Source organism: Aulonocara sp. 'chitande type north' Nkhata Bay, linkage group LG12, assembly GCF_057382095.1.
Source record: "Aulonocara sp. 'chitande type north' Nkhata Bay isolate Kocher_YH1m ecotype deep benthic linkage group LG12, A_spYH_male_GT1.1, whole genome shotgun sequence".
NCBI classification, from domain to species: domain Eukaryota; kingdom Metazoa; phylum Chordata; class Actinopteri; order Cichliformes; family Cichlidae; genus Aulonocara; species Aulonocara sp. 'chitande type north' Nkhata Bay.
In genome coordinates this window covers 36913867-36941822 of record NC_141355.1, presented here as the reverse complement: position 1 = coordinate 36941822, position 27956 = coordinate 36913867, and the positions used below count along the sequence as shown (strand labels likewise).

The 27956-nt window shown below is 42.2% G+C and overlaps 1 protein-coding gene across 1 annotated transcript in view; it reads left to right on the top strand.

The window, feature by feature from the left end:
- The window catches only part of antxr2a (ANTXR cell adhesion molecule 2a), an 83074-nt gene that overhangs the window by 15898 nt on the left and 39220 nt on the right, over positions 1 to 27956 (top strand). The window contains exons 8-16 of the mRNA XM_086315460.1: positions 2325 to 2385; positions 2626 to 2721; positions 6817 to 6886; positions 15878 to 15956; positions 16362 to 16457; positions 22089 to 22139; positions 24155 to 24244; positions 25715 to 25882; positions 26332 to 26412. Coding sequence (XP_086171586.1) covers positions 2325 to 2385; positions 2626 to 2721; positions 6817 to 6886; positions 15878 to 15956; positions 16362 to 16457; positions 22089 to 22139; positions 24155 to 24244; positions 25715 to 25882; positions 26332 to 26412 — 792 coding nt within the window. The remainder of the gene's footprint in view (positions 1 to 2324; positions 2386 to 2625; positions 2722 to 6816; positions 6887 to 15877; positions 15957 to 16361; positions 16458 to 22088; positions 22140 to 24154; positions 24245 to 25714; positions 25883 to 26331; positions 26413 to 27956) is intronic.

The following is a 27956-nucleotide window of genomic DNA, read 5'->3' as shown; positions in this document are numbered from 1 at the left end:
AGCCAAGGTGGGGGTTTGTATGGCAACATTTTCACATGAGTCTGAGCCCAGAGTCCTGCAGAGCACTCTGACCCGAGCTGGACTTACATGAGCTGAAAAAGAGCAGAGCTAAATGTTGCTGTCAGACATGCAGCTGGAAGCACACAAAGCCAAAGGGTGCGACTTGTTTCTGTGTGATGCAAAGAACCACGAGCTATGATTGATGGCTCTACTTTTAAAACGACTGTGATGTACAGGAAAGTGCTGCTTTCTACCTTTGTCTTGTGAATGCAAAAATAAACAGGTAATACGGAGATACTTCATGCCAGTTCTTTATAAATGTGTTAATTTTATAGTTTATTTAGACACAGAAACATGTAAAGCTTTTAATCTAAGCACTGCAGCTGCTGTTAGCAGAGTCTCGCTCGTGCATGTGCAGCCACGATTCATTGAAAGCAGCTGTAATTGTTGTTGAACTATTGTGTGTGTGTGAGTAACCACAAAGATGAAAATGTTCTCATGTGTAAGTCCAAGAATACTGTCAACTGTCAGAAGTACAGACACCCAGTTTGTAACAGTTAAGATCAGAAGATAAAAGACTTTGGGGTGAATGGTGAACATGATTACTGATATTTTGAAGAAAATGCTTCAGTCTGTTTATTCTATCAGAAAGAGAGCTTTGTTCACAGGGCACTCTTGCCACTAAAGGCACATGTGCGTGTTTTTTGTGGTCTCGAGACACTCCAACCGTTATCCAAAGCGTCTGAAAGCCTGTCCGAGAAAGTCCAGGACAACAACAAAAAAGCTCGTCCCCTCAGAAGAGGAGCTGAGTGCAGTGACGCTTCCAGCATCCAAATGAAACGAGGAGCATTCCTCTCTGATTACTAATACTGGATTCCTGACTAGTTGGCCTTCTTGCTTCACTGTTGGATTTTGAGGATTTGAGATCATCTGTGCAGCCTTTTGCTGCAGGATCCACCCCGCCTCTGTGACCAGCATGACAAAACTCGCAGGAAAAAGCTCAGCAAAGTTGGGTTTCTGCACCCTCGTTTATTTCTTCTGCACTGGCCCTTTGTTGTCTGAGCTGCAGGCCTTTTGGGAAAGCCCCAAATTCAACTGCTATCAGTAACTTCCTTTGCTACTGGACTGTTAAACTCTGCACCATTAGTTGTTATCTTGTGGCACTTTACTGCAAAATAATGCATATGACAAAGAGTTCATTGCCATATGAACCTTTCCACTTAATTATTTCCAGAAAGTGATTAGACTAGCCTCATCCTTGCAGAAACCCCCGCCAGTTACAACACTGGCTGAGATATTTGGATGACTTTGGGTATTTGGACGTCTGCCTCCTTTTCCCTCTGCAGCCCGTAAATAATGTTTGTCACTAGATCCCAGAGAAATGAATAGCTGCTGTTTGAGTTGAAGCAAATGGAGGCCTCTAATCTCAGCATTCAAAGCTTATATTTTAATATCTTCAAAACACCGAGGATGTAGTTTGTGGATCCTGTAACCCAAACAATTTACCAAATTTTCTTTAAGAGTGAATTTTTTCTGTATGTGTGAGATGGAATTTCTTCAAGTGGAAAATTTCACTAGATGGAAAAACAGTGTAATTCCTGAGGTCCTCCCATTATTTTAAGCTTAGGGAGGCAAACAGTCAGTTGTTTTTTTTTTTATTTCCCCCTTTTTTTTTCTTTCTCTATCGCACTGCCAACGAAGTAATTAGACCGGGAAAATAGTGGCACAGAGGAACAGCAGCAGATCCTTTTCCCTCCCAGCTGTCATCTACAACCCTCTCCCCTTTTAACAATTCCATATCAAACCGTCATATTTAATAAGGCTGCTGTAAACACTTCCGTCTTCCTCTTCTCAGATTGAAGTTTAACCCAACATCAAATGAAAGGTTCAAGTGTCCTATATTGCAGTTAATATGCTTCTTTTTACTGACTGTGTACTGGGATTTGCATAGTTTGTCCTTTGTTGATTTATTGAATCATAGCCGATAGTGCGGCTCCATGACAGTGGGCTCACACAGGCTCTTTATATGGTAATGCAGGATCCCCGAGGTTTTTAATCGAAGTGAGGAACAGTAATAGTCTTGCATAATTTTCCCATAAAAGCTGACACAGCTGCTGTTCTACCTCCTGTTCTCCTCACCGCTGATATTCAGCGCTCTCCTTTAGCCTGCAGGTCCAGAGGAGCAAGACATTTCTCAGGTGTTGCACTCTAATCTGTTTTCTAAACTTGACAGAGTCGATAACGGCCAGGACTTGATGTATTTATTCTCAGCCCTCAAGCAGTAATGTTTGCATTTCATGTCCCCTTCCCCTCTTATCCTCAAGATATTAAAGAGATCGTGCACAGAGATCCTGAGCGTGGAGCCCTCCAGTGTCTGTGTGAATCGTAAGTAAATCCCGATCAAGTTTTTGGAACTCAAGTCGATTTATCCTCCACAGGAATCTTTTTGTTTTTACATGTGCTGAATGAAACAATGACATCCTTCCAATTGTGTCGAGCCTGCTCACAGACAAGTAAAACTTTAATGTTGGTAGTGCAAAGTCATATGAGAGGCCATCAGAAGAAAGGCGAAGACTTTTAAAATTCCTCCTCCGAGCTTGTCTGCTGTTTGTTTACATTCCACAGAGTCCTTTGATATCGTCCTCAGAGGGAACGGCTTTGCCCTCGGACGCAGCAATGAGGGCGTCGTCTGCAGCTTCATAGTTGGCCAGCAAACCTTCAGTAAGTGGAGAAAACCCAGAGTAAAAGCTTTATATACATACACCATGTAGTCGTTTAATGTCATAACTCTCTGTGTTCCTTCGGGTGGACTTAAGTGGACTGGTCTGTGCTGTAAACTGATGGTGAGCATGCAGGATTCAACTCTGCACAGTTATTGATTAATAATTTGAAATGACTCTTAAATATACAACACGGGTACCAATCATAGGACAGTAACTCCCCGTTAATGAACTGCTGAAGCCACATTGTCCAATATAATCATGATTACCAGTGACCAGAATGTCCTGACGAGCTCATTACATCCTGCACAACCGAGCAATCGTTGCAGCTAAGCTGTCAAATGATCATTGGCCCAGTCCTGTTATTCACGCAACACATTCACATCTAAAACTTTTGCAAATATTTGCTCAGATTTGTATTTTTACAGTGTCGTAAGTTTAAATTTCGCTCATGGCTTTAAAAAAACTACCAGGGAAGTCGAAAATCATAAAGAGGAAGTCGGCATGCCCGCAAAGGAATTTTTTATGAAGACAATATCATGTGGCTGTCTACCACAATCTGTCCATCCAGTCTTTTTTGTACAGAAATATTTTCTTTGCATGACCCGTATTTCTTTGCTCCTTCCAGTAAATATGTTTCCCAATCTTCTGACTAAAGGGTTCCAAATTAAATTGAGTTGAATCTTCCCGTTGCTCACACGGCAGGACCATGTTTTCACGTCACGTCTCCTGAAATGTCATCTTTATTTATATGCTGACAAACAGTGTTGGTCAAATTGCTTGAAAAAAGTAATTAGTAACTAATTACTGATTACTTCTCTAAAAAAGTAATCCCATTACTTCACTGATTACTTGTTTTCAAAGTAATTAGTTACTTAGTTACTTTTTGAAAACATGATACACAACCTGAGTGTGTCATAAAGCAATAGACTTTTCAGCCCAGTTCTATTTTTTCACATCATAAAACTGTAATCACATGAAAAAGCCTCTTTTTAAAAATTGTTTTTTTTAGTTTAAATCTTTTAATTTTATGCACATTGCATTAAGCAAAAATTAAATTATATGCAACAGTCTTTGACCTGAAGACATTCTTTAACATTTAACCCTATTTTCTGCATATTCCAGCATATAAAGTAAAATATTTTTTTGTGTTTAAACTCTTTCAAATAGTTGCAAGTAAAACAGCAGAAAATAAATAAAATCAAAGTCCTGTCGCTCTGAAATCTATTGTCACCTGTTTATCAGGAGTGGGGTGAGTGGAGGTTTGCCCGGCGCCACAGCGGTGATGTCAGTGGGGGGATCCGGGGGTTTTTCTGTGAAGTTCACATTCCCGTGGCAGCGTGCTCGATGTTTAGTTTAGGGGTTTTTTCGCTGTAAAAAGAAGTTTTCTTCCCACACAGAGTGTACAGCGGACGCTAATGTCTTTGTCACTTTTTACGGAATCAAAACTCAAAGTAATGTGATTACTTCCACGCTTTAAATGCGGCATGTTCGTTCTCTCTCCCACACTACATATTATCCATTGTTGAGCTACACACATCCGTTACCACGAATGTCGCTACAAACAAAATCACAGTTTAGTAACGCAGTAACGTAGCGTGCTTACAGGAAAGTAACAGTAATCTAATTACTTTTTTTGCAATAGTAATCCCTTATTACTCATTACTTGAAAAAGTAATCAGATAACAGTAACAATAACAGGACTTTATATTGCAGAGTAAAAACCAGTACGTGATGGGGAAAAACTCCAACAATAATATGAACCCTTATGGACAAGCACTTGGCGACAGTGGGAAGGAGAAACTCCCTTTTAACAGGAAGAAACCTCCAGCAGAACTGGGTTTAGAGACGGGCTTCCATCTGTTGTTAGAGGGGAAAGAGAAGAGAGCAGAGGCAGATGGGACAAAAGGCGCACATGGGAAAGAACAAAGCAACCACCAAACCTTAGAATATGCACTGTGGACATTTTTCCTCCCAAAATTTGGAAAATAACCCAAAACTTGCAATAATAATTGCAGACTAACCCAAAATCTCAGCAATGCCCTAAAAGCAAACAGTAAGTGTTCCATCTGCACTGATCTCAGCAAATTGTGGTTAACGTTTTTGTACGCTGCATCTTGAAATAGCTGTCTGCACTCTGATTAAAGGTTTCCCCAGAGCCACACTCGCAGTAACAGACACTCCACCCTCTTTCTCCACTGCTATGAATGGATCTTATGTGTGTTCATTTATAGTGGAAAACCTATGAGGATTTATTGTCTTTTAAGGACGTAACGTGAGCGACACAGACATGGAATACAGTATGTGTTGGAAAATCTTCATCTCGCTGAGAGGTCGGAAATGGCAAAACAAACCCGGCCCGGACATGTCTGTTATCTCACTCATCTCAATGATCTGAATTCAACAGAAGGAAGGGGGGGATGTACAGTAGGTCACCGCGCTCCTTATTTTGTGCTTGCAGTCTGTTCTGATAAGAAATCCTTTTTTTAGGAAGCAAACGGGATTTGGCACCTAGAGCCAATCTTTTAAAGCTCTCATTTGGCCGTGGGATCTGTGGGATCGGTGACTGCCAATGACAACACTTCCATCCTTGTCAAGTTATTTTTGATTTTCAACATTTCAACTTGACTAAAATACTTGGAACATATTTTTTCCCTTTAAAAAATAAATTCATCTGATTTAGGAAGCGGCCATTAGCAGATGTCTTCCTGTTAGTCCTTTCTCAGTTTAGGCTGTCTCACATTCGCCCACTTGGGGCTATTTATTCCCTTACTGGCTTTTGCATGTGTTCAGTCCAGACCTTTTTAACAGTGGGGCACCTTATAATTATGGACAAGCATCATGGCAGCTATGGAACACAGCACATATGTGAAGCAGATGCTTCACTCAAACCAGTTGGATCCCTCTGTAGAAAAGGAGGAACAAGTTTCAATCATCAGAGTGACCTCTGTGACTGGAGACGCTTCAGGTTTTTGTCAACCTGTGCTGATGAACGCTCTCAGATTATAATCCAATCATTTATTTTATTTTGTGCCCAATCGAGTCCCAGTTCCAAAATCTCATAGGATAAAAAATCCTGAGCGTAGAAGAAATGTTCATTAACACAAGTCAGTTAAAATGTGACAATATCACTGATTTTTATTCAAATGGGAAAGATACAGGTCTATTTAACCTCCTAGGACCTGGCGTCCACATATGTGGACATCACATTTTGGGTTATGTAGACCAAAATACTCAATTTTGCTCTACAAGGGCCTGATATCCACTTACGAGGACATTATACTGCTACTGTTCTATCGAAATTTTAAACGAATATCCTCATATGTGGCTCTGATTTTTCTTAAAAACAAAAATAAGGTAAAAAAAATCTGGTAATTCTTTGTTTTTACATTCATCGGGCCCCAATCAGCCCAAATATCAAAGAGAAATTAAAAATGCATGCTGTGGAAGAGTTCGGGTCTTAGGAGGATAACGCAGAGGCTCACAGAAGGCTGTTGGTTGCCAGAGAACCCCAGAACTGGCAGGTTCACCATGAGCGGAGGTCATCCTGTGGGGCTCTGGCAGCGCTGCTTTTGTTCCTCCTCTCACAAAGCAGCAGATACCTGTCTTACTGTTGGATTGATGCTGCCCCTCTCCAGCTCTCCTTACGTAACTACTGCTCTGCTGCACACTGTTGAGACTATACTGGGCGAGACCGCAAACCCAACCTGTACTGGACGCAGTTACCGTCTTGTGTCACCAGTAGACCAGAACTAGAGAACAATCGGTAAGGAAGGTGAGGAGAGAGCAATGGTCTGTGTCCACCACCATCAAAAATGTTGTCTTGCTTTTGGTCCTCCAGTGGACCTGTTGTGTTTTAAATCACACCAGAGCAGGTGAAATGGATTCGTGATGGTTTACACTTTCTAACGGGACAGTTTAGTTTAACTGGCTTTGTGTTACACCGTGGTGATCGAGGGTTTCCTTCATGTTTGACTGTGTAGACAGAACAAGCACAGATACATAAACAGATACTGTGTTACAATGCGTAATCCGTACTTACCTCATTAAACAATCTGCAAAGTTAATAATAAAACTTTTTTTTTATTTCTTCCAGCTGAGAAGCCGAGCACGGTGCGTAATGACTATCTGCTGTGTCCTGCCCCGAAGCTCTATGAAGTCGGACAGTAAGTAGGACGTTGTTTTATTGTCGTATATGGAGAAGCCGTCACAAACAGTGGAATCTCTGCTAACAGTGATGCTAAAATATCAGAGAAAGCTTTATGTGATATAGTATAATGCATCATAGTGTTGTAACTGTTCTATTTAAATCTTTTTGTTCGAGTCATGAAGAAGAAAGATCAATTTTACTGAGTGTAATTATTTTATTGTAATCGTGAATTGAAAATCAGATTCATCACCTACCATGACAGGTGACATATGTGTCAGTCATGTGTGCAGTGTTGTCCACAGCTGTGGCTTTGATGTTTTTATTACACACTTTCTTTATCGAAACAGCGTTTTAACTTTTGGCTCACTCACTTCAGAAAGGTTGAAGGGTTTTTTCTTACATCTCTTCCTTACTTTTTACATTTTAAGTAGTTGCCTAGGTAACATGATGACATCATCAGAGATGAAACCCCTCACTGACCTAAGATGTACTTGTGTGCTAAGTTTGGTTGCTCAACACCTGATGAGGCAGAGGTTCATGTGTATATCATGCAGAGCTCCAACGCAACAGACCTCCAGATATGATGCAAAGGCGAGGTCAGCTAGAGGTTATGCTTCCGTGCACACCTTTAATTTAATTAAGACATTTAAAATTATTCAAGGTAAATATATATATTTCAGTATATTCTTTTTTTTGCCATAACACTTGGTGAGCATGAACAAAAGTGAACTTTCTTGGCTGTAAATATTCACTGTGCGTGGAAATGCAGCAGTGTCTTCAGGAAGCATGTTCTCAGAAACATATGACATGATATATGCAGCTCGTTTGTGTTTCTATAGATACATTTATGTTTTCATCTTGGCACGATGACAAGAAGAGACGTGTGAAGTCTCAATGACAGGATCGCGCTGGCGTCTACAAATAGGGACAATCTAAATAGATTCAATATGCTGCCCTATAAATTGTTACAGCAAAGGAAAGAAAGGAATGTTGTGTAGGATAAATGCCAGATCTCAGTGTTTGTTTTTCAGCTTTATGTTGAATTCGGGAAGCTTAACTCAGTCGGTGAATCATATATAAGGTCACGTCCTTTGTAGTAGTTACTTCCCCTTTTACCCACATCAAGAATCTTCCCCCAAAAAAAGCAAACTTCCCTTTTCTGGAGAATTTAAGCTTCTTTTGTGCAGCTCAGGTCTCTGTGTTTGTTTGTTTTCTTCTTATTTTTATTTAAATCACACGTCTCTAAAGTTTTACTGAAAGATTAAAGTCTTGGTTTCTCTCGTGCACATTTTCTATTTTTTTCCACTCAGTTTTTCAAAAGTCTTTTGTGCAAACAATCAGCTCCTAAGTCTGTAAATTAGCTGTATGTTAAAACGCGTAAAGACGCAGTAAACAGTGTAGAAGAGACAAACACCCCATACATACAAGCCGCAAACACTCGAGTGAAAACAGTGCAAATACGCGTTCATTCCAGCCCGCGTTGCTGTTGTTTGATTTTAACGGCATCTCTTATAATCCCAAACCATAGCAGATGATCGCTAAGGCATTATAGATGGAACAACAGATTTTAATGTCCTTGCTGACTGCAATCCAATCAAAAATGTATGATTATGAGTGCCGCTGGCTCCTGAAGGTCTTCCAGCTCTAAATGAGATTGTGTATAATACAGTATGACGGCGGCGATGCCGTAACTACACCAATTCAACTTGAACCTCACCTCAGTTAATCCGCTCATGTCAAAAATCTAAAGTGTTCATGAAAACATGATATTTTCATTTTTTTATATTTTATAAAAACAGTGGCCTAAACTACAGAGAAGAGATGGAAGCATACACATACAGACTCTAAGAAACAGCATTTAAATGCAAAAACATACATCAATGCATTAATAACACAGGTCTGAAAAAAAATTATTTTCAGTTGCATGACATATTTTTGGTCAATTTTATGAATTTTAGGGTGCTGAATCCAAAAATGATCTCCATTTCCATCCATCACGTACAGTTTTTGCAAAACAGGAGGAGTTTACATTAAATAAACTACAACAGCGGTGAAAAAAATCAATTTTTATTACAAGTAACCATGCATAATTTTTCTGAGATTCCTTACTTTCCACTATGAGCAAAGTAAGCCTGATAGGACCTGCTGCCCCCCCCGGTATCTATACTTTGACTCAAGTATAGATACCAGATTTCAGTTTAAGGGAAACTATGCACTTAATTACACTAAAAGCATGAGTTTTGCAAGGAAACCTATCGAGATTCAGTTCAATTTTATTTAAATAGCGGCAAATCACGACAACATTCGCCTCAAGGCGCTTTATATTGTAAGGTAGACCCTACAAGATGGAATTTTAAAAATATTTTTCCTGGTTTCAGCGAGTAAAAATCTATAAGACAGTCAAAATATCCTATGAAGTTTTTTGTTTGCAGACCTGTCAGTACAGAAGCATGCATTTAAACAACCCTCAGTGTTTGTTGTACTGCTTGTACATGGAATTGGTTATTTTTCTGTTTTATTTTCAATCTATAAAGTCTAAAAAGATCTTTTCATGTTTTTATAAGGGAGAAAAAAGATCATTTACATCACTATATAACTATCAGTTGTTTTGATTGTGGATAAATCGATCAAGTCATTATTTGATGGATTTAATAGATTCATCCTTGTTTTCTCAGTTGAATGCCACAAAAATCCCAGATCCCAGGTTATATGGTTAGGTACCTTTAAATCTCTTCAACCGGGAAGAATTCAGTGATTTTAATATAAAAGAAAACATAAATTCTTATATTTTGGAAATTTGACAGATCATTTTGGCCATTTTGCATAAAATAAAATGATATTAGATCATAATTAGAGCTGGTTATTTATTGTCTGAATATTTTAGCACTGCAATAACTGAACAGAGGAAGGAGCCTGAAGTTGAAAAGGTTTCTTAAGAATTTTAGAAAGGTCATTTGACACGTCTGTAATTTTTTACTGCACAGATAAAGTTGTGAAGTCATGCATATATTTTATATTTTTATAGAGTTTTGAGAAGCCTTGAGGATTTCTCAGCATTTCAAAGCGTCTGCTGGACTTTGTCCAGGTTCTTTCTCCTGAGTCGAGCTCAGGGCAGCCAAACACAATGTTTTGGTTCAGCCTGTAAAAAGATGAAGCGGACGCCCTACATCACAGGTCTCCAGCACCTGATAGGACCTGAGCTGACACTGATGTTACGTACCCGCCATTTGCAAAAGGCCTGCTTAATTAACTCTTGGCTGCCGATGATGACCCATTAAGTAGTTAGCTGGTACGGGTGGTGAGTAAACACATCTGCTGGAGGGGCTTTAAAAGGATGTGCGACAGATGCAGCCGTTCCCTTTTCCGTGCTCTCCATTTAAATAATTCACCATGCAGTGACAATCCCTGCACCCCGGACCACCTGCGTGGAACTCCAGAGCCCAGAAACTTCCTTCTCCTTCCATCTGTCTGCTTCTGCTCCATCACCACTGCCGCCGCAAAGGATGCTCCTTTAACACGGCTCTACTCAGCCGGAGAAGAATTGTCATTTCATCGCACAATCCTTTCCCCCCTTTCCAGCCATGTTTTGTTACACATGGGGCCTTGTCCTCGCGAGCACTGCTTGAATTTTTGTTTTTGCCTCACAGATATAAGTTGCTGGGGAACATATTTCAGATACAGCAGTCGACTGAGTTGAGGTCCTCAGCTGCGGTTTCTTGTCCCGCTGGGGTCCCGGGGCACACGGCACCACATCTAGCTTTGGCGTCCAGGAATCAGAGCGTTCCCGGTCATCGAGCTGTGCGGGAGCACTCACGGCAGAGGCGTCATCTGTGCTGACAGCTGTGGCATCAGGCTTGAAACTCTGGCATCTGCTGACACTCTATGCTCCCTCCTCCAGCCCTCCATGCGCATCCCCATTAGGAGACCCCGCACACCCCACTGGTGCTCCTCACGAAGTGTTCTCACAGTAATGGTGGAAACAAAAAAAAATACCTGAAGAGGGAGGTGACAGCTGCTTTACACAGCAGGTGCAGTGACGCTGATATGCTGGTGGATAAATAAGACGTGCTGCTGCAAAGAACACCGTCACCCCGTGTGCTCCCCGGGGGGTATCAGGATGTTTTGATTGAAATGTCCTATTGTCTGAATATCCCTTCATGTTGCAGCACAGGCCTGCTTCGTGTCTGTTGATTGGTTGTAACATGATCTGAATCTGGATCTGGACCCGACCGACCGTGCCTGGGCCAACCTCATCGAGCAGCCCAGGGCACTTTATACTTAACAGCGCCAATGCTCTCTGTTCAAATTCACTCAAACCTGTTGTAGGTGCAGGTCACCTGGTGCGAGTGCACATATGTCACCCATCTCTGCTTTACGTCTCCATTGGTCAGGTTTGTCCAGGAGTTTGGTCTTTCTTTTAACTTTTTTTCTTGGTGTTTCTGATTAACTGTAAAATTGGTAGAATATTTTATATTCCCTTAATCTAATGCAGATTTCTCTAAAAGCCTTTTTGACTGTCTCAGTAAATCTGTCCAACCTTTGATCTTCAACGATGGGTAAACAGATCCCTTTCCTACATGACTTTGGGGATCTTTTTGGCACGTTTTCTAGACTAGAATAGCGGCGAACCCTGTTTCCTGTCTCTTAATAAGATCCATCCACGAGAGGGAATGTACGTGGAGCTGAAAGTACCAATCAGAAGTGCTCTCAGTTGGTATTATCACCAAATTGGATTATTGGTTATAAGAAGCCGGTCAATATTCCAATTTTGTACGGGGAGCCAATTTTTAGAGCAATAGCGGTTGTCTTGTCTGGACCACATTCTCTCATCTGCTGTCCAGGCGTCGTGAGGCGATCCCTCCCATCAACTGAGCTTCAGAACTTCTGCCACACAAACACATACAGACTGATGATTCCTGGATGCCGGGTGACAGGCCCCACATATGCTCTGCTGTAAATTATTCACCCTCCTCAATTTTCACATCTTTAAGGGAAGTTTGAAAGCCATTAGCGTCACCATTGTCAGCCGCTCCAGCTGCATCGCATCACCAAAGCTTAGCGTCACAGAAGGCCTACCTTCTGATGAATTATAGCGAGCCTGGGGACAAACTTTTTCCAATGCAGAGCCAGAGGTCTGCGGCGGGAAGGAGCCTTCGGCCGTTCAGCCGGTGTCCCTGGGAAGCGGTGTCTGTTTTTGAGCGATCCCTCAGCCCTGTGACAGTCTGCCCTTTCAGCTCCCATTTATTCAAACATAACTACAAACCCACCAGCAGCTGCAGCTCTCTCCTCAGTGTCACTCATTGGCTTTTACTGTGGAAAAGTTAAATGACAGCCTGCTCTGTTTTCAATTATTCAGTTACTGGGTTGCCTCTTTAAATTCTTTTAAACCTTTTAACCCCCCCTCTCCATAATCAAATTGCTAGTATTGCATTTAAACATTTTTAAAATGAACTTTACAACTGACTAACGAAAAAGCCATAGATTCATATTCTGCGAGCAGCAGAGTGACTAATCATTAGAGCAACACTTTAATAGATTTGGCCACGCAATTACTATATTCTTTTGGTCGTCTTCATGGAAATAAAAGTGTGTAAAAGAGAAGAGGATCTATGACTTATGCCTCTGTGTCAGAGCACATTCTGCCTACTCAACAGTAACTTGGTAAATTAGCAGTCAGTGTCTCAGAGAGGGAGGAGAAAAAAAGGCCTCGCTCACTATGGTTGGGTTGTGGTGCGTTAAAGATGTCCGGCGTTGTCGACCGAGGGAGAAGTGGGTTCGTCAGTGTAACTCGCTTGGGAGCTTTCCACCCTACACACTGCGGGGTCCACACCTCCAGCTTGATTAACAACCTGCCCACCATTATCACGGATTGATGGTGTCAGCTAAATTAGCCTCTCCCCTCATCCATTCAGCGCGAGCGCTTAGTTAACATGCAGGGACCTAGAACATCTTCGCCGAGCTACGGAGGCGTGCAGCGTTTCCAGTGATGCTTCCTGATGGAAGAAAACTGATTCTCATTCAAAATCTTCAGTTTTCAACTCTTAAAGTTACCATTCATTCATTTTCAGTCAAAAAAAGACCTTTTTCTTTGTGTAGGTTTAAAGACATGTAGCACATTACTAACAGTTTAAAGGAACCTGAAACAGGTCAAGTAAAGCCTTCCCAGCAGTACCAGAGCGTTTCTTAGTTCCCTGTTAATGATTTGTGAAAACTTCTCCCACATGCTTTTTCCTCGAATTGCAAAGTTAATCTGTCAGCGTAAGGTGTCGCGGATAAATACAACAAAATAAAACCAAAAAAAGAAGATTTATTCATAACACATGGGAAAAGACCCAGGGAAACAGAGTTAATGATAAAAACGATAAAATAACAACGATTAAAAACCCTGAAAACCATGAATTTCACACCCGACTCTCAACTCTGGCGGCCCGGTACCAAACGACTCGGCCCATTGGTTGGGGACCGCTGACCTAAAACTAAAAGAACATTACATTTACTTATTATTTTGTTCATCCTGCTACGTTGTAATCCTTCACTGACTGTCACTATAAAAGTGTCAGTGTATCTGCAGCACACATAACAGAATAGAATAAATGAATAGAATATTTTGCCCTCTGTAGCATTGCCTAAAATGCACCAGCTGCTTAAATATGAAAGACCTGCATCAAATATCCAATAAAGATTTTATTTTTATTTTTTTAATATAACTTTATTAAGTAATAGATAATTTGAAAGCACAAGTTGATCATCAACAAGTTGGTGAGGTGTCAGAGCGGATCCTGCTTAAAGGTCGCTGCACTGTATTTTAAATATTTAGCGCAGTAAATAAGGTGAGGTGCAAAAAAGTCAGTTTCGAATATTTAGACGGCGCAGTAAAGGACACATGGTCTGGTCGCTCATCTGTTCAGAACCACAGGAGAATTGGTGGCCCAAGGCACTGCCTGAGGCAAAATCCACAGCAAAGAGAGCACTCTTGTTATTATTCCACTGCACCATTTTTAATGCAGGCCTCCTCTGTACACTCCCGTGCACTCACAGCTGGCCCCTCGCACACAATACCGCTCTGCGTACTTCTTTCTCTCGCCTCTTTTCTTTTTGTGTCGGAGGGAATATTTCAGGCGTTTCATTCGTTCCATATCCTGAATTCTCATTAAACCTGCGGTAATTGGATTGGGCATAATAGACATATGGAAATTGCGGTGCCGTTCATCATTAGGGTTTTAATTGCGCCCATTTTGGCTTTGCATTTTTCTCTCTAAATAAGTCTTCGGAGTTCAGGAGCCTTGTTACTGCCAGTCAAGTTACTTCACCCACACACGATGATTATGTGATAATGACAGGATTTCCTCCCACTGAGGACATTTATTTAATTCTGATTGTTGTCTTTATTGAGCATTGTGCTAACATGACTCCAGGACTTATTAGCGTTTGTGAGAACAGGATTTGCGAGAGCAACGATAGAATTATAGAGCTCTTCTATTTTTAAAGTCTTGATGCAGAGCAAAGTATTATCAGGGAGAACAACATTGTTTTCAATAACACTCAATACATATTGTTAGACTGATTAAACACACACGTAGCACGGTAGAAGAGAGACAGGTAAAAATAATAATGTTGCTTGGCAACAACTCGTTACTTAAAAAGCAATTAAAGCTTCCCAAACAGTGCTGCTACCTCTAAGACGGCGGTGTCAAACATGAGGCTCGGGGGCGAGATTTGATGATCCCGTTTGGCGCACCGGATGGCTTCGCCGTGTGATAAAATTACAGTGAAGTCATTAATTACACGTTTTTGTTAAAAACAAACCACGTTGCTGTTTACGGTGTAGTAATGCATGACCAGTATGACTACACATGAGTAAAAATGTGTGCAAATCTGAGCAGGATCTCTGATTCATATTAGATACAAAAGCTTTACATGTGATGATTTTATGTCTTTTCACATCCTTCAGTTAAATTGTAACTACTCCAGCTTTATTGGCTGTACAACAACTGAGATACATTCTGTGTTTTTCTGAAGAGAACTCAGGCTGTTTGTACAGGGATGGTTTGTTACATTTGAAAATTAAATAGAAAAAGCTTCTAGAATTATTTTTGGCATTTAGGCTTTATTAGAGAGGGAAGAGGAGAGAGAGGACAGGAAACCAGGGAAAGAGTGGGGTGACGTGCAGAAAAAGATCTGGAGAGCAGACTCAAAGTTGGGCTCCTGCAGTAGCCTTCAGCCAGCAGGGCGGCAGCTCTGAGCAGACTTCTTTATACTTATTTAAAAATGAGAAATTTAGAGGCGTGTGTGTTTCATATAAGCTGTGATGCTGTAGTGTTATGGCTTCCTCAAAGTGGGACCAACTGGACTAAAATGAGTTTGACATCATTGCTTTAGGATGTTAAAGGCCAGCTTATGTTATGAATGGGGTTGGGAGGTTGAATAGAGTGTCTGTGAAACATGTGTCCTAGTATATTTAAAGGTACTTTGCAGTACTTCAAAGGGGCCTGGAAAATAAAAAGTCATGTATATTTAATGAATTGAATTACATTATAATAAAAATTTACAATATTCAAAATTTCATTTTATTATTAAATCCTGATTTTATGGACACAGGTGATTTTTTTTATTTATTTATTTATTTTTGCGCTGGTTGGAGGTCAAAAAAAAGTATTTTAGGAAAATTGCTGAGGTGACATTTAGCCCCTGTAAGACAGGACTGAGGGCACGATGTTGCAAAAAAAACACAAGCTGCAGCGCGATGCTTGTCCTTCTTGGAGATTAAAAAGATATCAGCTGAGACCCGATGTTTACAGTTGAAGTATCTTTAATCACAAAGTTTGCAAAAACAGAAAACGTATGACGAAAATTCCAACACAGTGAACTTCCCTGGAAATGCAAACGTGTTTTTCTTCTCTGACAAACGTGGGAGAACTGGCAGGATAAAGGGAGACGAGGTTTTAATATTGTTTACTGCTGTTTCCTTTAATTTCCTCTGATACTAATTAAACTCTTTCCTTTACAGGAAAATGGATGTTCTCATCAGCCTTAACAACGGCAAGTCCTTCATCTCGAGTGCCCACACCATCTCTGCTACCACATGTGTGAGTTTAATGCTGAGCTCTGATATTTCACATTCCAGATTAAACTTAAAGTCCCTTTAATAACATGAAGCTGCGTTTCCTGATTTTATAACTGAGGAAGTGATGCATAAAACATGGCCTGACTATAAGGTTACAAGTTTTCCTGTTATGTTTGAGCAGAACTTCCTTTTTTTCAGTGTTTCTCATATGATGAAGCAATGTCATAGTTTTATAGACACTTTGTGAAACATCTGCTCTTTTGTAAGACGATACGCTTGCTCCGATTTAGCTGTTATCGACCGCGTGTTCCCCTTTGTTTCTATTTCGTATTCCTTCTAACAAACTTTTAATATTTCTCCTCTAGCTTTGACGCATCCAGTTGTTTCCAGCTGTGTGACTGTTTTGCCTTTTCCTTTTCTCCTTCAGTCGGACGGCTTTGTGGTGGCGATAGTCTTCCTGGTGCTGCTCCTCCTCGTGGCCCTGGCCCTCATGTGGTGGTTGTGGCCTCTGTGTTGCAAAGTGGTGAGTGCTGCTACACCGCCTATAACCAGCACAGTCATGTTTGGTCAACCAAAACTGATAAATGAATTAAATCTGGCTTTGAGCGGAGATGAGAGCGGGTTCTCGACTGTGGGGAGAAAAACACGCTAAAGTGTTGCTGCTCTTTGTTCTGCCTCGTCCTGTAAATCTGATGAGGATAAACCCTATCACCCACTTTTTTCCCTCGTATTGCTCTGACAGCTGTAAACATCCTGTTGCGGCACATACAGCACCGCCTTGCTGAAAAAGATGAGGTCACTTGAAAAAGCATGTCTTGTAAAGTCTGACTTAATTTGGGTGAAAGATGGAGTTTAATCACCAGTTAAAAAGCACAAAGAGGTGACGGGCAGGCTCGGTGTTATTCACCAAGCCTTGCCGAAGGGAAGTGGTGCCGAACATCTGTTCAAGCTCGTCACCTCCCGCTTACCGCGATAAGTCACACTGGTTTAGCAACACCGCAGAGCACTGCAGACCAGCGGCCGATTGCTGCACATGCTATATGTGGAGAAGTCGCTTTACACAAACAGACTGTTAAAAACAATAACATAGACCAGCAGCAGAAAGATGTGAGTGACAGATTGCATGAAAGTTACCAGAGTCTCTGTTTGTTTAGGACTAATGTCGGGCCTACCTGGGGACTGAAGGGATTCAGAATAATCACACAGACTTTTAGCGGTTTTATCGCATTAGAATCCATCATGTCCTGCTTCAGCTTAAAACACTTTTACACATCTATTCAATCATGTTCTAGATACACTATTATGAATATTTCTTATTCTTCCTCAGTGCTGCTAATATTGTTTATTTAAACCTGCATTAGGCAGAAGTTGGATTAAATAAAACGTCCCTCTACTGTCGCTCTCCCTTTGCTGTTTAAAACCCGCCCACTAAAGACCAGAGGCCTGTGCGTGTACTTCACTAAAAAATAAGAGTGAATATTTTTGCTCATTTTTGTTTGTTCCTCACCCGACTAACACAAAAGTGAAGATGCTCGACTGGATGTGGTGACTGTGAAGGCCTTTGGAGGACAGTGAACTCATTGTTATGGGCTGGAGATGATTTGAGCTTCGCGGCGTGCTGTGAAGCAGCCATGAGGAGACGAGCACGCTGTCGTCACAAAGAGACGGAGATGCTCAGCAACAGTGCAACCTTTAAACTGAGCTCAGCTGACACTAAAAGGCCGCCGCTCCAAACTGCAGATACAGGCAGGATCGATCGATGCAGGTTTGACATGTCGTGCGTTACGAGGCGGCTTCTTCTGAACCTTGGCTGGAACGAGGGGTTATTTGACTTTCTGTTGCCTTCCTATGACTCAACATCAACAGATCTGCTACTCAAAGGATATTTTCTTATTTTTGGACCATTATCTGTGAACCCCAGAGACGGTTATGTGGGAAACTCCCAGCAGTGCCTGTCTGCCACCAACAACAGTCAATGTCTACCTCCCTTAATTCCTGGAGTTGCTGCCATGTGATTGGCTGATATAACACTTGTATTAACAGGCAGTTCAATAGATATAATTACAAAGGTGGCTCAGTGTATAATGCACACATATACCGCATATGAAACGGACAAAAATCTTTCTCCACGTACTTGACAGGACAGATTATTTTTCAGCTTCATCCTCATAAATTGAGTAAAGGATGTTGAAACAGAGACACACATCTGCTGTAAAATGATCAAAAATGTTCTTTTGTTCCTTCGTTTTGGTCCTAAAAGATAAGATAAGATAAGATAAGATAGAACTTTATTAATCCCTCGGGTGGGTTCCTCTGGGAAATTCGACTTCCAAAAAAAGTGTGAAAAGTGGAAACAGCCGGTTATGACTTAAATGTTTCTGCTTAGGGATAAGGTTTTTTAGTTTTTTTTAGTTTTGTGTTTCTTGGTCGTGCTTTTTATTCTCTCTCTGTGGAGGTTGGGAGGTTCTTCATTAATTCCACAAGTCACCACATTTCCAGTCCCATGTGTACGGGGTGTTTTAAAGTGGAACTTGAGGCTGCGTTTAATTAATTCATCTGAAATCTGCTCTTAAAGTCATAACTTATGACTAGAAAATATTTTTGCTTTTTTGTCCAGAGTCGAAACTTTGGTTTAGTTGGTTAAAAAAAAGAGTACTGTTTTAAAAACCTCGCTCTGGCCTCACCCCCTTTGGAAATAAAGTCTCCCCCGCTTAACCGTTTACAAAAATCCACAACAGATTATCGTTTGAGGCTATGAGAGAGGGGCTACAGATGGTGTGCGCAGCCTCTTTTTTCTGTCTCTGCCTTTTTCTATTGAGATCTGATAAAGGCAAATTTACCCTCTACTCCGCCGACCCTCGCGGCGGACCTCTGTTCCCGCTCACCCGCACCGGCCCTTAAATGATAGACGTCACCTGGCTTTGTGGACCTGAAGGGATCCCATCCAGGATGAGATGGAAGCATATTTTGGAAAACCAACAAAGGCATTAAAATGTAAACCCCCTGCAGCATGTCTGGCGGTGGACGTGTTTGTCTTGGTGGAGAGAGCTGCTGTTGCCTTCCATCGAGGGACGCGGCAGAAGAGGAGGGCCATGTGTGCCTTGTTAATATTTAAACCCCCAGTCTGCCAGGTTTCAGCAGTCGGGATGAGGCCGCGCACACACGCTCGACACACACATACACATACACAGAGACACATGCCCAACCTCTTTCCCACAATCCCTCTCTCCCCTTCTCTCTCCCGCGTGGACCGATGCCAGGAGAGAGGTCATACAAGCTGTGGAGTGGTAATTTCTTTGTTTATGATTTGTTTGGAAATTAAACTCGAATGGCATCGCCTTTAGTTCAAATCAAAGGATTCAGGATTGGAGATGCCGTTTTAAATTACATTGCCAGTTTATCCAAATTACAAACTATTCGCTGCTAAATTGGATGCACTTTTGGACACATTTGCGACTCATTTGGTCCTTAATATGTTATTAATCTCTAATTATTTCTTGTTCTTGCAGAACTTTTGTCGTCTTTGTTCTCTTTCAGTTGATTTTTTTATTTGTTTTGTTCTCGTACAAACAGTTTCTCCGCAGATGAAGACCTAAAGCAATTTTAAACTTTCGAATATGCTATCTGCCACTGATCCGTCGTTATAAGCCTCCCAAAACAGCTTGACACGACACGGTTCGAGCTTAAGGTTGGGAACGAACAGATTATAAAGTCCAGTTGGACGTTTACGGAGACGGCCATATGGGGACAATACCCCGAGTGCCTCTGATTGGTCCAATTCCCCCCGGTGTCGTGGCTGCGGCGGCGGGCCGCTGGGGCTTGTGTCAGATGGCGAAATATCCTGTGGTTTAGTTTTTAATTATGCCACCGCGCTGCTCCTCTTCACATCTGTCCATCAGGTAGCTGGGAAAGAGCAGCAGAGCGTTTGTGTGACGCTTTATTTGTCTCACAACATGTGCAGGAAATCTGCTGCATAATTACTTAATAAAAGAAATAATCCTGTGAACGTAAGGTGTGGCTGAAATGATGTTAATCAGCGTATGGCGAGGCCACCAGTAGCCCTTTACTAGATTTGCTTACAGCCGGTTGTGTGTTACAAAGGAATTAATTAACCCTAATTGATTATTTTTCATTATTCTAATGACAACAGTAAGCAGAGAGTGTGATAGCGTCCCTGAGCTTAAGAGTGAATGAAACAGCTGTTAGGATCTATGATATGCCGTAATTACATCGCTCCTTTTCCCTCCGAAACCACTTTAGCAAATGCATAACCAGCTCTGACACTGTGGTATCTGTCCTTGATGACTAATGAACAAAGGTCAGCTTTCCACTTTGCAGCGCACCTCAGGTTGAGATATGTCCTTAGTGCAATTATAAGCACTGCATTTATAGGGCACCTACTGTGTCCACCCCTGTGTGGGGAGCGGGGAGTGGGCGAGGAGGTGAACAGAAGCTTTTTCCTTTGTATCAGGATTTAGGTTTGAATAAATGTCCCACAAAATTCCAATAACACTTCCTGAGCTCAGTTTGATGACTTTGATCCAAAACCTGAAGACTTTTAACAAACAGTAACAGAAAAAAGGAAAGTTGAACTGAATTTGTAAGAAGATACATCTCCCTGCCTTCACTATAAATGATTTGCTCTATAGTTAAATAAATAAAAGTTTTTGTCACCGGCATGTTAATCGATTAATTGAGTAATAATGGAGACATTATTCAGAAGAGATTGTGACCTCACTGTACTTTAAGATATCGCACAGTATCTCCACACAGCCATTCTGCAATACTGCATGATTTAGTTAATTAAAATCTTCACTGTGAGCTGCCGTCTGTTTAAATTACACCGTTTGATGAACTTCAAGTCGTGAAACAGAGACTTTGTTCATTTAAAAAACTGGCTGGGGTCAATCTTAAAAGCATCAACGTGTTGTAGTGAAAATATTTAGTGCCAGTTCATCCATAACCCTATCGCAAGTGGAAACAGTACAAAATATTGGACTGTATTGGTATTTTTACCTGCTGGATCAGCTGGTGCTAATCTGAGGAGCTTGGAAAGAGAAGCGACTGGACTTCTTTGAGTTTATCGATTTTTCACTATGTAAAACTTGACTTGCATGGTGACTTTCTCTTAGTTTCCTTGTGAAAAATACACAAAATAAAAGAAAACTTGTTAAAAACCATTAAAAAGCATTAAAGATGCAAAAAGAACATAAATAAACTGCAAGTGTGCAGGCCTGTGTTTTCACATGACGGCTGTGACCTACAGCAACTGACAACACCGAAGAATAAAGCGCCTCGGTCTTTCCAGCGCCAGCCCGCTCACAGATGGGTTTTTGGTGAGTGAGTGGCAGAAGCGTCTTCAGTAAAGAGTCGGACATCAGTATGTGAAGCGTCTGACTGACACCTGACAAATGTCACTGTCAGGCCTCTCTTTGCTTTGCCGTGCACATCTGAAAAACCCGGCCGAGGCATCTTGTCCTTGAGTGGAATCACATTGTGGACAACCTGCTCCTCAGGTGCCCTCTCATCCAGTGTTGTCACAAACAATGCCGCTGGCCGGTCACTCTGCTCTGGGAGAGTCGTGTCCTGGTTATATGTGGGTGAGGGTGCGCGTGTGTGTGTGTTTTCTTGTATTTTCTGTGTGTGTTTGCCGCCACTCATCTTCCCTTCAGACGGGGCTTGGAGCTGAGCCCAAGCCTCCTCCTCTGTATCTCATTGGAGCTAATTAACTCCTTAGGACTTTATGATTGGGGGGATTGCTTGGAAGCACTGAACCCCATCCAATTAATTAAGAGCTAAACGGGCAGCGGCGCTCGCCCCAAAGACTCCCCTGTCAACAAGTTGATTTTCAGCTTTTCTTTATTTTGCACGGGGGGCCCCTGATGTTGGTTTACAAGCAGAATCCTTGTAATCAGCAGTCAGTGACGCGATGGGGCAGCAGTCGCTGCTGCAAAACAGGCTGGCAGCGACGGCGTCTCCACCGTGAGATGAGCTCAGGGATGTTTCTGTTTGGCTCAGTCACCTGTCACGAATCACCTCTGTCAGCCTTGTCTGCGCTCGTCTTGATGAGGTTTGAGCGCGTGTGTTTGTGCGTGTCCCAATGCGTCTCCTGACGGGCTGTGCTGACGCTCTTTTGCTTCTTCTGTTTATCCAGGTCATCAAGGACCCGCCGCCGCCGCCCCCACCATCTCGTCCTCCACCGCCCGTGAGTCACAATTGTTTTATTTTCAGGTTTGAAAATCTGTGCGGTGCAAAAGAAGAAAATGGGAGTCAGAGGAGGTTCCAGAGCTCAGAATGGTGCAGCACTGAAATTTCAGGGAAACTTTGCACGTTTTGAGAATCAGGATTATTGAGCGTCTCTCTGAGAATTTCACAGGGCCGTTATCGCTGCATTGGGCATCTAACTCGAGCCAATTCAGACTAAAACTAAAACCATAACGTGTCCCTTTTACATTTGTTTGTGTACAGATCATATAAACAAGATCACATTTTAATTAGTGAGCTGGTAGATGGATTTTTGAACTTTGGACAGAGGCGTGCTCGCTGTTTGCCCCGTGATTTCAGTCTTTCTGCTAAACTAGAGTAATCCCAGCTCCAGCTCTGCACACAGACATGAGAGTGATGGAGCTTGTTTCTTCTCATGATGAAATGAAGTCAGTTTGCATATTTCCCAACGTGTCGAGCAGTTCCTTCAAAAAATGACTTTAGAAAAGTTGGTGCTTGTGATACACCTTTCGTCTTCACTGACTAACGATTATCGTAAAAGACTGAATCAAAAAGCGTCTCCTGCAATACGAGATTCATTAACAGAAAAAGATTTTAATGTTTAACTGATTATTTTAGTTAATTAAATTCCAGAGGGAAACAGTCAATATCAAAGTATGTAGCTGAGGTCTAATATTTTAGATTTCACTGTGTAAAATCTAAATTTTCACACCATTCCTGAACTGAATCTCTGTATCCAGACGGATAAGTGGATCCGGGTCATTTTGTGATACTTAATCACCCCTAAGCTGGACCAAACCTCACCATTTTAACTTGTCTATAACATTTAGAGCAGGGGTGGGAACTCCAGGCCTCGAGGGCCGGTGTCCTGCAGGTTTTAGATCTCACCCTGGGTCAACACACCTGAATCACATGATTAGTTCATTTCCAGGCCTCTGGAGAACTTCAGGACTTGTTGAGGAGGTCATTTAACCACTTAAATCAGCTGTGTTGGTTCAAGGACACATCTAAAACCTGCAGGACACCGGCCCTCGAGGCCTGGAGTTCCCCACCCCTGGTTTAGACAATCAGAGAGTTGCCGATGGAGTTACTCAACCTCCTTGGTGAAAATCATTTGCAGGTTTTTAAAAGCAAAGTAAAATACCGTACTGCTTGTAAAGCTTTACACTAAATTTCCCAGCATCCTCAGGGAGCTACTACCTCTTGACTTTTTCCCCCCAGAACGGGGGTCTCAAACTCGCAGCCCACGTCACCCCTACTTTGTTAGGGAGGATGTGTTTGTTGTTGAGTGCAATGTTGAAATAAGTTTTTTAAAAAGCAAAAAACGACTTAATATGAGCAGAGAGCACAGACACGTTGAGGGCTGTGTTAGTTCAGAGAGTCAAAAACGAATGTCTGCGCATTTATTTTGTTAAATACGAACAAATTTATAGCAGAAAACCCGCCTGAGTTTAGTTTAGTTCCAGAAACATTGTAGCGTAAAGTAGACATTTAAATATCTGGCTTATCATTGGCTGAATTTTTGCCAAACACGTTAGCATGATGCTACAGTTTTGTTTAGTTCTTTTCTGCAGGGCACAGGATTACAGTGTAAATGCTTCTGAAAGCTTTACCCTGTGTGGTAGTTGATCCCATCCCACTGCAGCATTTTCAGTTTGCGGCAGATGGAACTGTAAACGTCAGCGGAGCGATACGAACGGTTTCCCCTCTGCACTTGAACACGCGCTGAGCCAGGAGTAAGGCCTACGTTTCCCTTCCTTCCTGACAAAGTGACATCTTCCCGATGAAAGGAAACGTTGTTTTGGTGTGCAGGGACAAATATGGACGAAAGAAAATAGAACAATAGCAAACACATCATTGCACTTCCTCCCCTTTGTCATTACAGTGACTCTGATTAATGTCATACATATAAATATGGAAAGAAAATTTGCACACACTCTTATTTGACACACAACTATGTGTTTCCTGGTTTTGTTTTCTGTGTTTATTTCTTAGGAGCCTGAGCCGCTGCCCAAGAAGAAGTGGCCAACTGTGGATGCCTCGTACTACGGAGGAAGAGGAGTCGGAGGGATCAGTCGGATGGAGGTCAGAAACTCAAAACTATTGGCCAACATGCTGCTTCCGTTCTTTCTTAGTGAAAAGCTGAACGAAACAAGCAAAAACAGCTGAAATATTCCAAAGGTCAAAATGCAGACAGCAGGAAATGACACATATGTGTGGTCCCGTAAACTTGCATCATCATGTTCAGTCTTTTCTGCGAGGCGGGAACTTTGTTGAGTTACGCAGGAATCAGGAGGAGAAACCCACCGACCGAGCGACTGACTGGCTGACTGACCGGCCGGGCCGCTGTCCTCGTCAGCCCACTGATGCCTCCGACATGACAGGCCCTGCCATCTCGTCCTTGGCCGTCGAGGGCTGATTGGATCAAGTCGCAGCCGGGATGAAAGATTGAGTGCTGCTGTCAACTTGACATACCCACCTCTCCTCTCTGCTTCCCCCGTCTCAACTTCCAGACCTTGGCAGCTCGCTTTGTTATCCGCCTCCTCCGAAGGGAATTCAGGTTTAAAAGCGAGCTGCCCCTCCCCCTCCTTCCTACTTAGCCCCGAGGAAGTTGGTGGCATGGCAGGGATTTCCCAGCATCCTCGGGGAGCTCCTACCTCTTGACTTTTCCCCCCCAGAGTGTTGCTGAGATCCAATCCTGGCTGTTACCTTTCTCTGTTCTTCCACTAGCGTGTTGATTCCCATCGACGGGCGCGTCTCCACATCTGAAGCCCCCACTCCCTCCCCGCCGTCACCCCACTGATAGATAACGAGTTGCTTGTAAAGACCAACCCGTCCGCTCCTCCGCATCCACATTTAAGACGTCATGCTGAGAAAACCACCTCCGCCGCTTTGCCGCTGCCAGCATTTCAAACGATTATTGAGGTGACAACGTATCTTTTATTCATGGCAGCCTTTCTCTTTTCCTGATGATGCGGCAGGCCGGCGATGTATCCCAGAGATGATTCTGAAAAGCTGTTCTATATTGTCACGGCTTAACCTACAGCTTGAAAACTGTGTTGCTAATTAATCACCTCACCCCATTCATGTGACGGTGGGTTTCTTTTCCTTTTTTTATCTCCTCCTTGTAACAGATGTGATGAATTCAATTAAAAAGCAGGACAGCTTTACTTAACACACAGGCTTGCTTTCACACGCTGACACCCCCCCAACACACGCGCGCACACACACACACACACACACACACACACACACACACACACACACACAATAACACATTATACCAAATGTAAACGTCCTTATTGATAAAAGAATCCGAGTGATTTTTCCAACACGTACAGATCTTTTACTGAAGCTGTGGTCCTGAAGCTAAAGTTGGTCACAGATAGAGGTGTTTGGCCAGGCTCATCACGCTGACACACTGCTGTAGTGATCACAGACAGTCCTCACAGCATCTCTAATCTTATTTCCTGTAGTTTTTCTCAGACTGATGGACCAATCAGGTGTTTAACTGCTTAATTGCCCTCATTTAACGTTTCTATTTTCTTGTTCAAGGTGCGCTGGGGGGAAAAAGGCTCTACTGAGGAGGGGGCCCGGCTGGAGAAAGCAAAGAATGCCAAAGTGTCCATACCACAGGATGTAGAGGAGCCAATGATCAAACGGCCCACTCCAAAGCCCGCTCCCAACCATCCACCCGAGAACAAATGGTACACTCCTATCAAGGTGAGAGTTACTGACTGACTTTAGGATTTTTCTTTTCCTACTTTGGGTACTTCTAAATGATACTGATAGGAAAAGTCTCAGCTTAAAGGCCCATTTACTAGTTCTCCAAGGTTCATCCAGCAAATTACACTCATGTGAAAATCTCTAAATTGTGGTTAAAAGTTAAAGCTGTCTTTGGGTAGTTGAAAAGAAACGCTTCAAATTAGATTCCCTGTGAACTGTTAAGACTTTTTTTATTACCATGAAGTGAAACTCTTGAAATAGAGAATGGTCGAATATTCATTTAAGAGGCCACGACTGGCATCTACGGTGGAAAACGGCATCCATGGATGTCTAATGCTTTGTGCGTTACCTTAAAGATCAGTCTGTAGAAACACTGGTTTTGAAAATCTACACAAGATTACGTAAATAAAGACAACCGACACAGTTCCGTTTCTGTGCTTCATCAGGGTCGTCTCGATGCTTTGTGGGCTTTGATGCGGCGGCAGTACGACCGAGTGTCCCTCATGCGACCCACATCAGAAGACCAGGTAAGTCAAAATTCATCCCTGATGTTCTTCTCAAACCTAAAACAAACTCGAAGCTTCTCAGCACCGGTAATTTGCTCTAATGGAAACAAAATATTTGCATATTAGCCAAAAATACAAACTCATTTGCGATTGGTGAATTATGCAGGAGGAAGTCATACCGAGAGTGAAGTGTACACGTGTGCAAAGATTGTGCAGTGCTGCTTTTTAGTTGCACAAACCAACAGCTTGAGGCAGTGAGTCAAAGTCTCATCAGTGGTCATCAGTGCAGTTTATAGTACACAGGAGCAAAAATAGAAAATATCCTGCATTAGTCAGCAGCGTGGATGTTCTTCTTTTTCTTTTTTTAAGTGGTAAATGTTCCTGTAACCATTCCATGAAGTCCCTAATCCCCTCTATGCCTTAATAGGAATACTTTTATCCCTCCAAATCTTTAAAGTCACCGCAGTTACACTTAAGAGCTCATTGTTTTATTGTTGTATTGTATCGCAGCTCCTCTCGGCAGAGGAAGCTGCTGGCACAAGTTGTGCCTTGTGTTGTTGTTACCTAAGGGAGCCAATGTGAGCTGCAGCTGCAGATACTCACAGAAGGAAGCGTGACAGGGATGACCTAATATGGTTATGCTCTGGGTTTTTTGGTGTGTGTTTTTCAACCAGTGTAAAAGAAGAGGAAGCAAATCGACTCCACAAATCGGCACAGTGAAACCTGCTGCTAAGTCAGTTAACCAGATGTTTTTATATATTTTTATATATTTTAATTGCTGACTACAATCCAAACACAATACAATCTGCTGTGCTCGCTGTGCTGTATGCCAAATGTCAGAATTAATGGTGAGATTAGAATCAAGTTGCAGACAAGTGGAGCAGCTATATTACTGTGGCCCACAAACACGTCCTTGGCTTTTCCTGGGCTGCTTCTTCTGAAGTCTGTGAGGTAATTTTAGAAATTCCCTGTCAGTCTCCTTTTTAACATTACACAGCAGAAATGTATTAGTATTAAAACTGCCAGGGGAAAACCAAACGTGAATCTTGAAAGAGAAATGCGCGGACTCTTCCAAACTCTCATCGCTTTCCAAAGGACGGTGCTTCACGGGCACAAGCTGTGCAGGCGAATGGGCCAAAAAATCTGCACCTGTATGGTGCACATACATTATTTCCCTGTTGTCTCCAACTTCTGTGCATCTTCGTCTTCACAGAGGTTAGAGAGCAGGAACCATCCAAGCTTTTAGTAGTTTAGAGAATGATGTCAGGCTGCAAATCTCTCAAGTGGAGTCGTGTTTTGCAACATGGAAAAAACCCGAGCCAGTGGGCCAGCTGTGAGCCTGCCAGTTGCTACTCGGGGTGTCACAGTGCTGTTTAGCAAATTTCAGAATGCCAGAAGATGCACTGGTAAAAATAGATAACAACTCTCATAGTTCCAGTGAGTAGTGATGTGACAGATCACATTTTAGAAGATGTTTAGATATAGTGGTTAAAATTCATCAGAATCTCACTGCGACGTGTGTCGCCAAAATTTGAATGAAAGTATTTTAAAGCCATGCAGACACT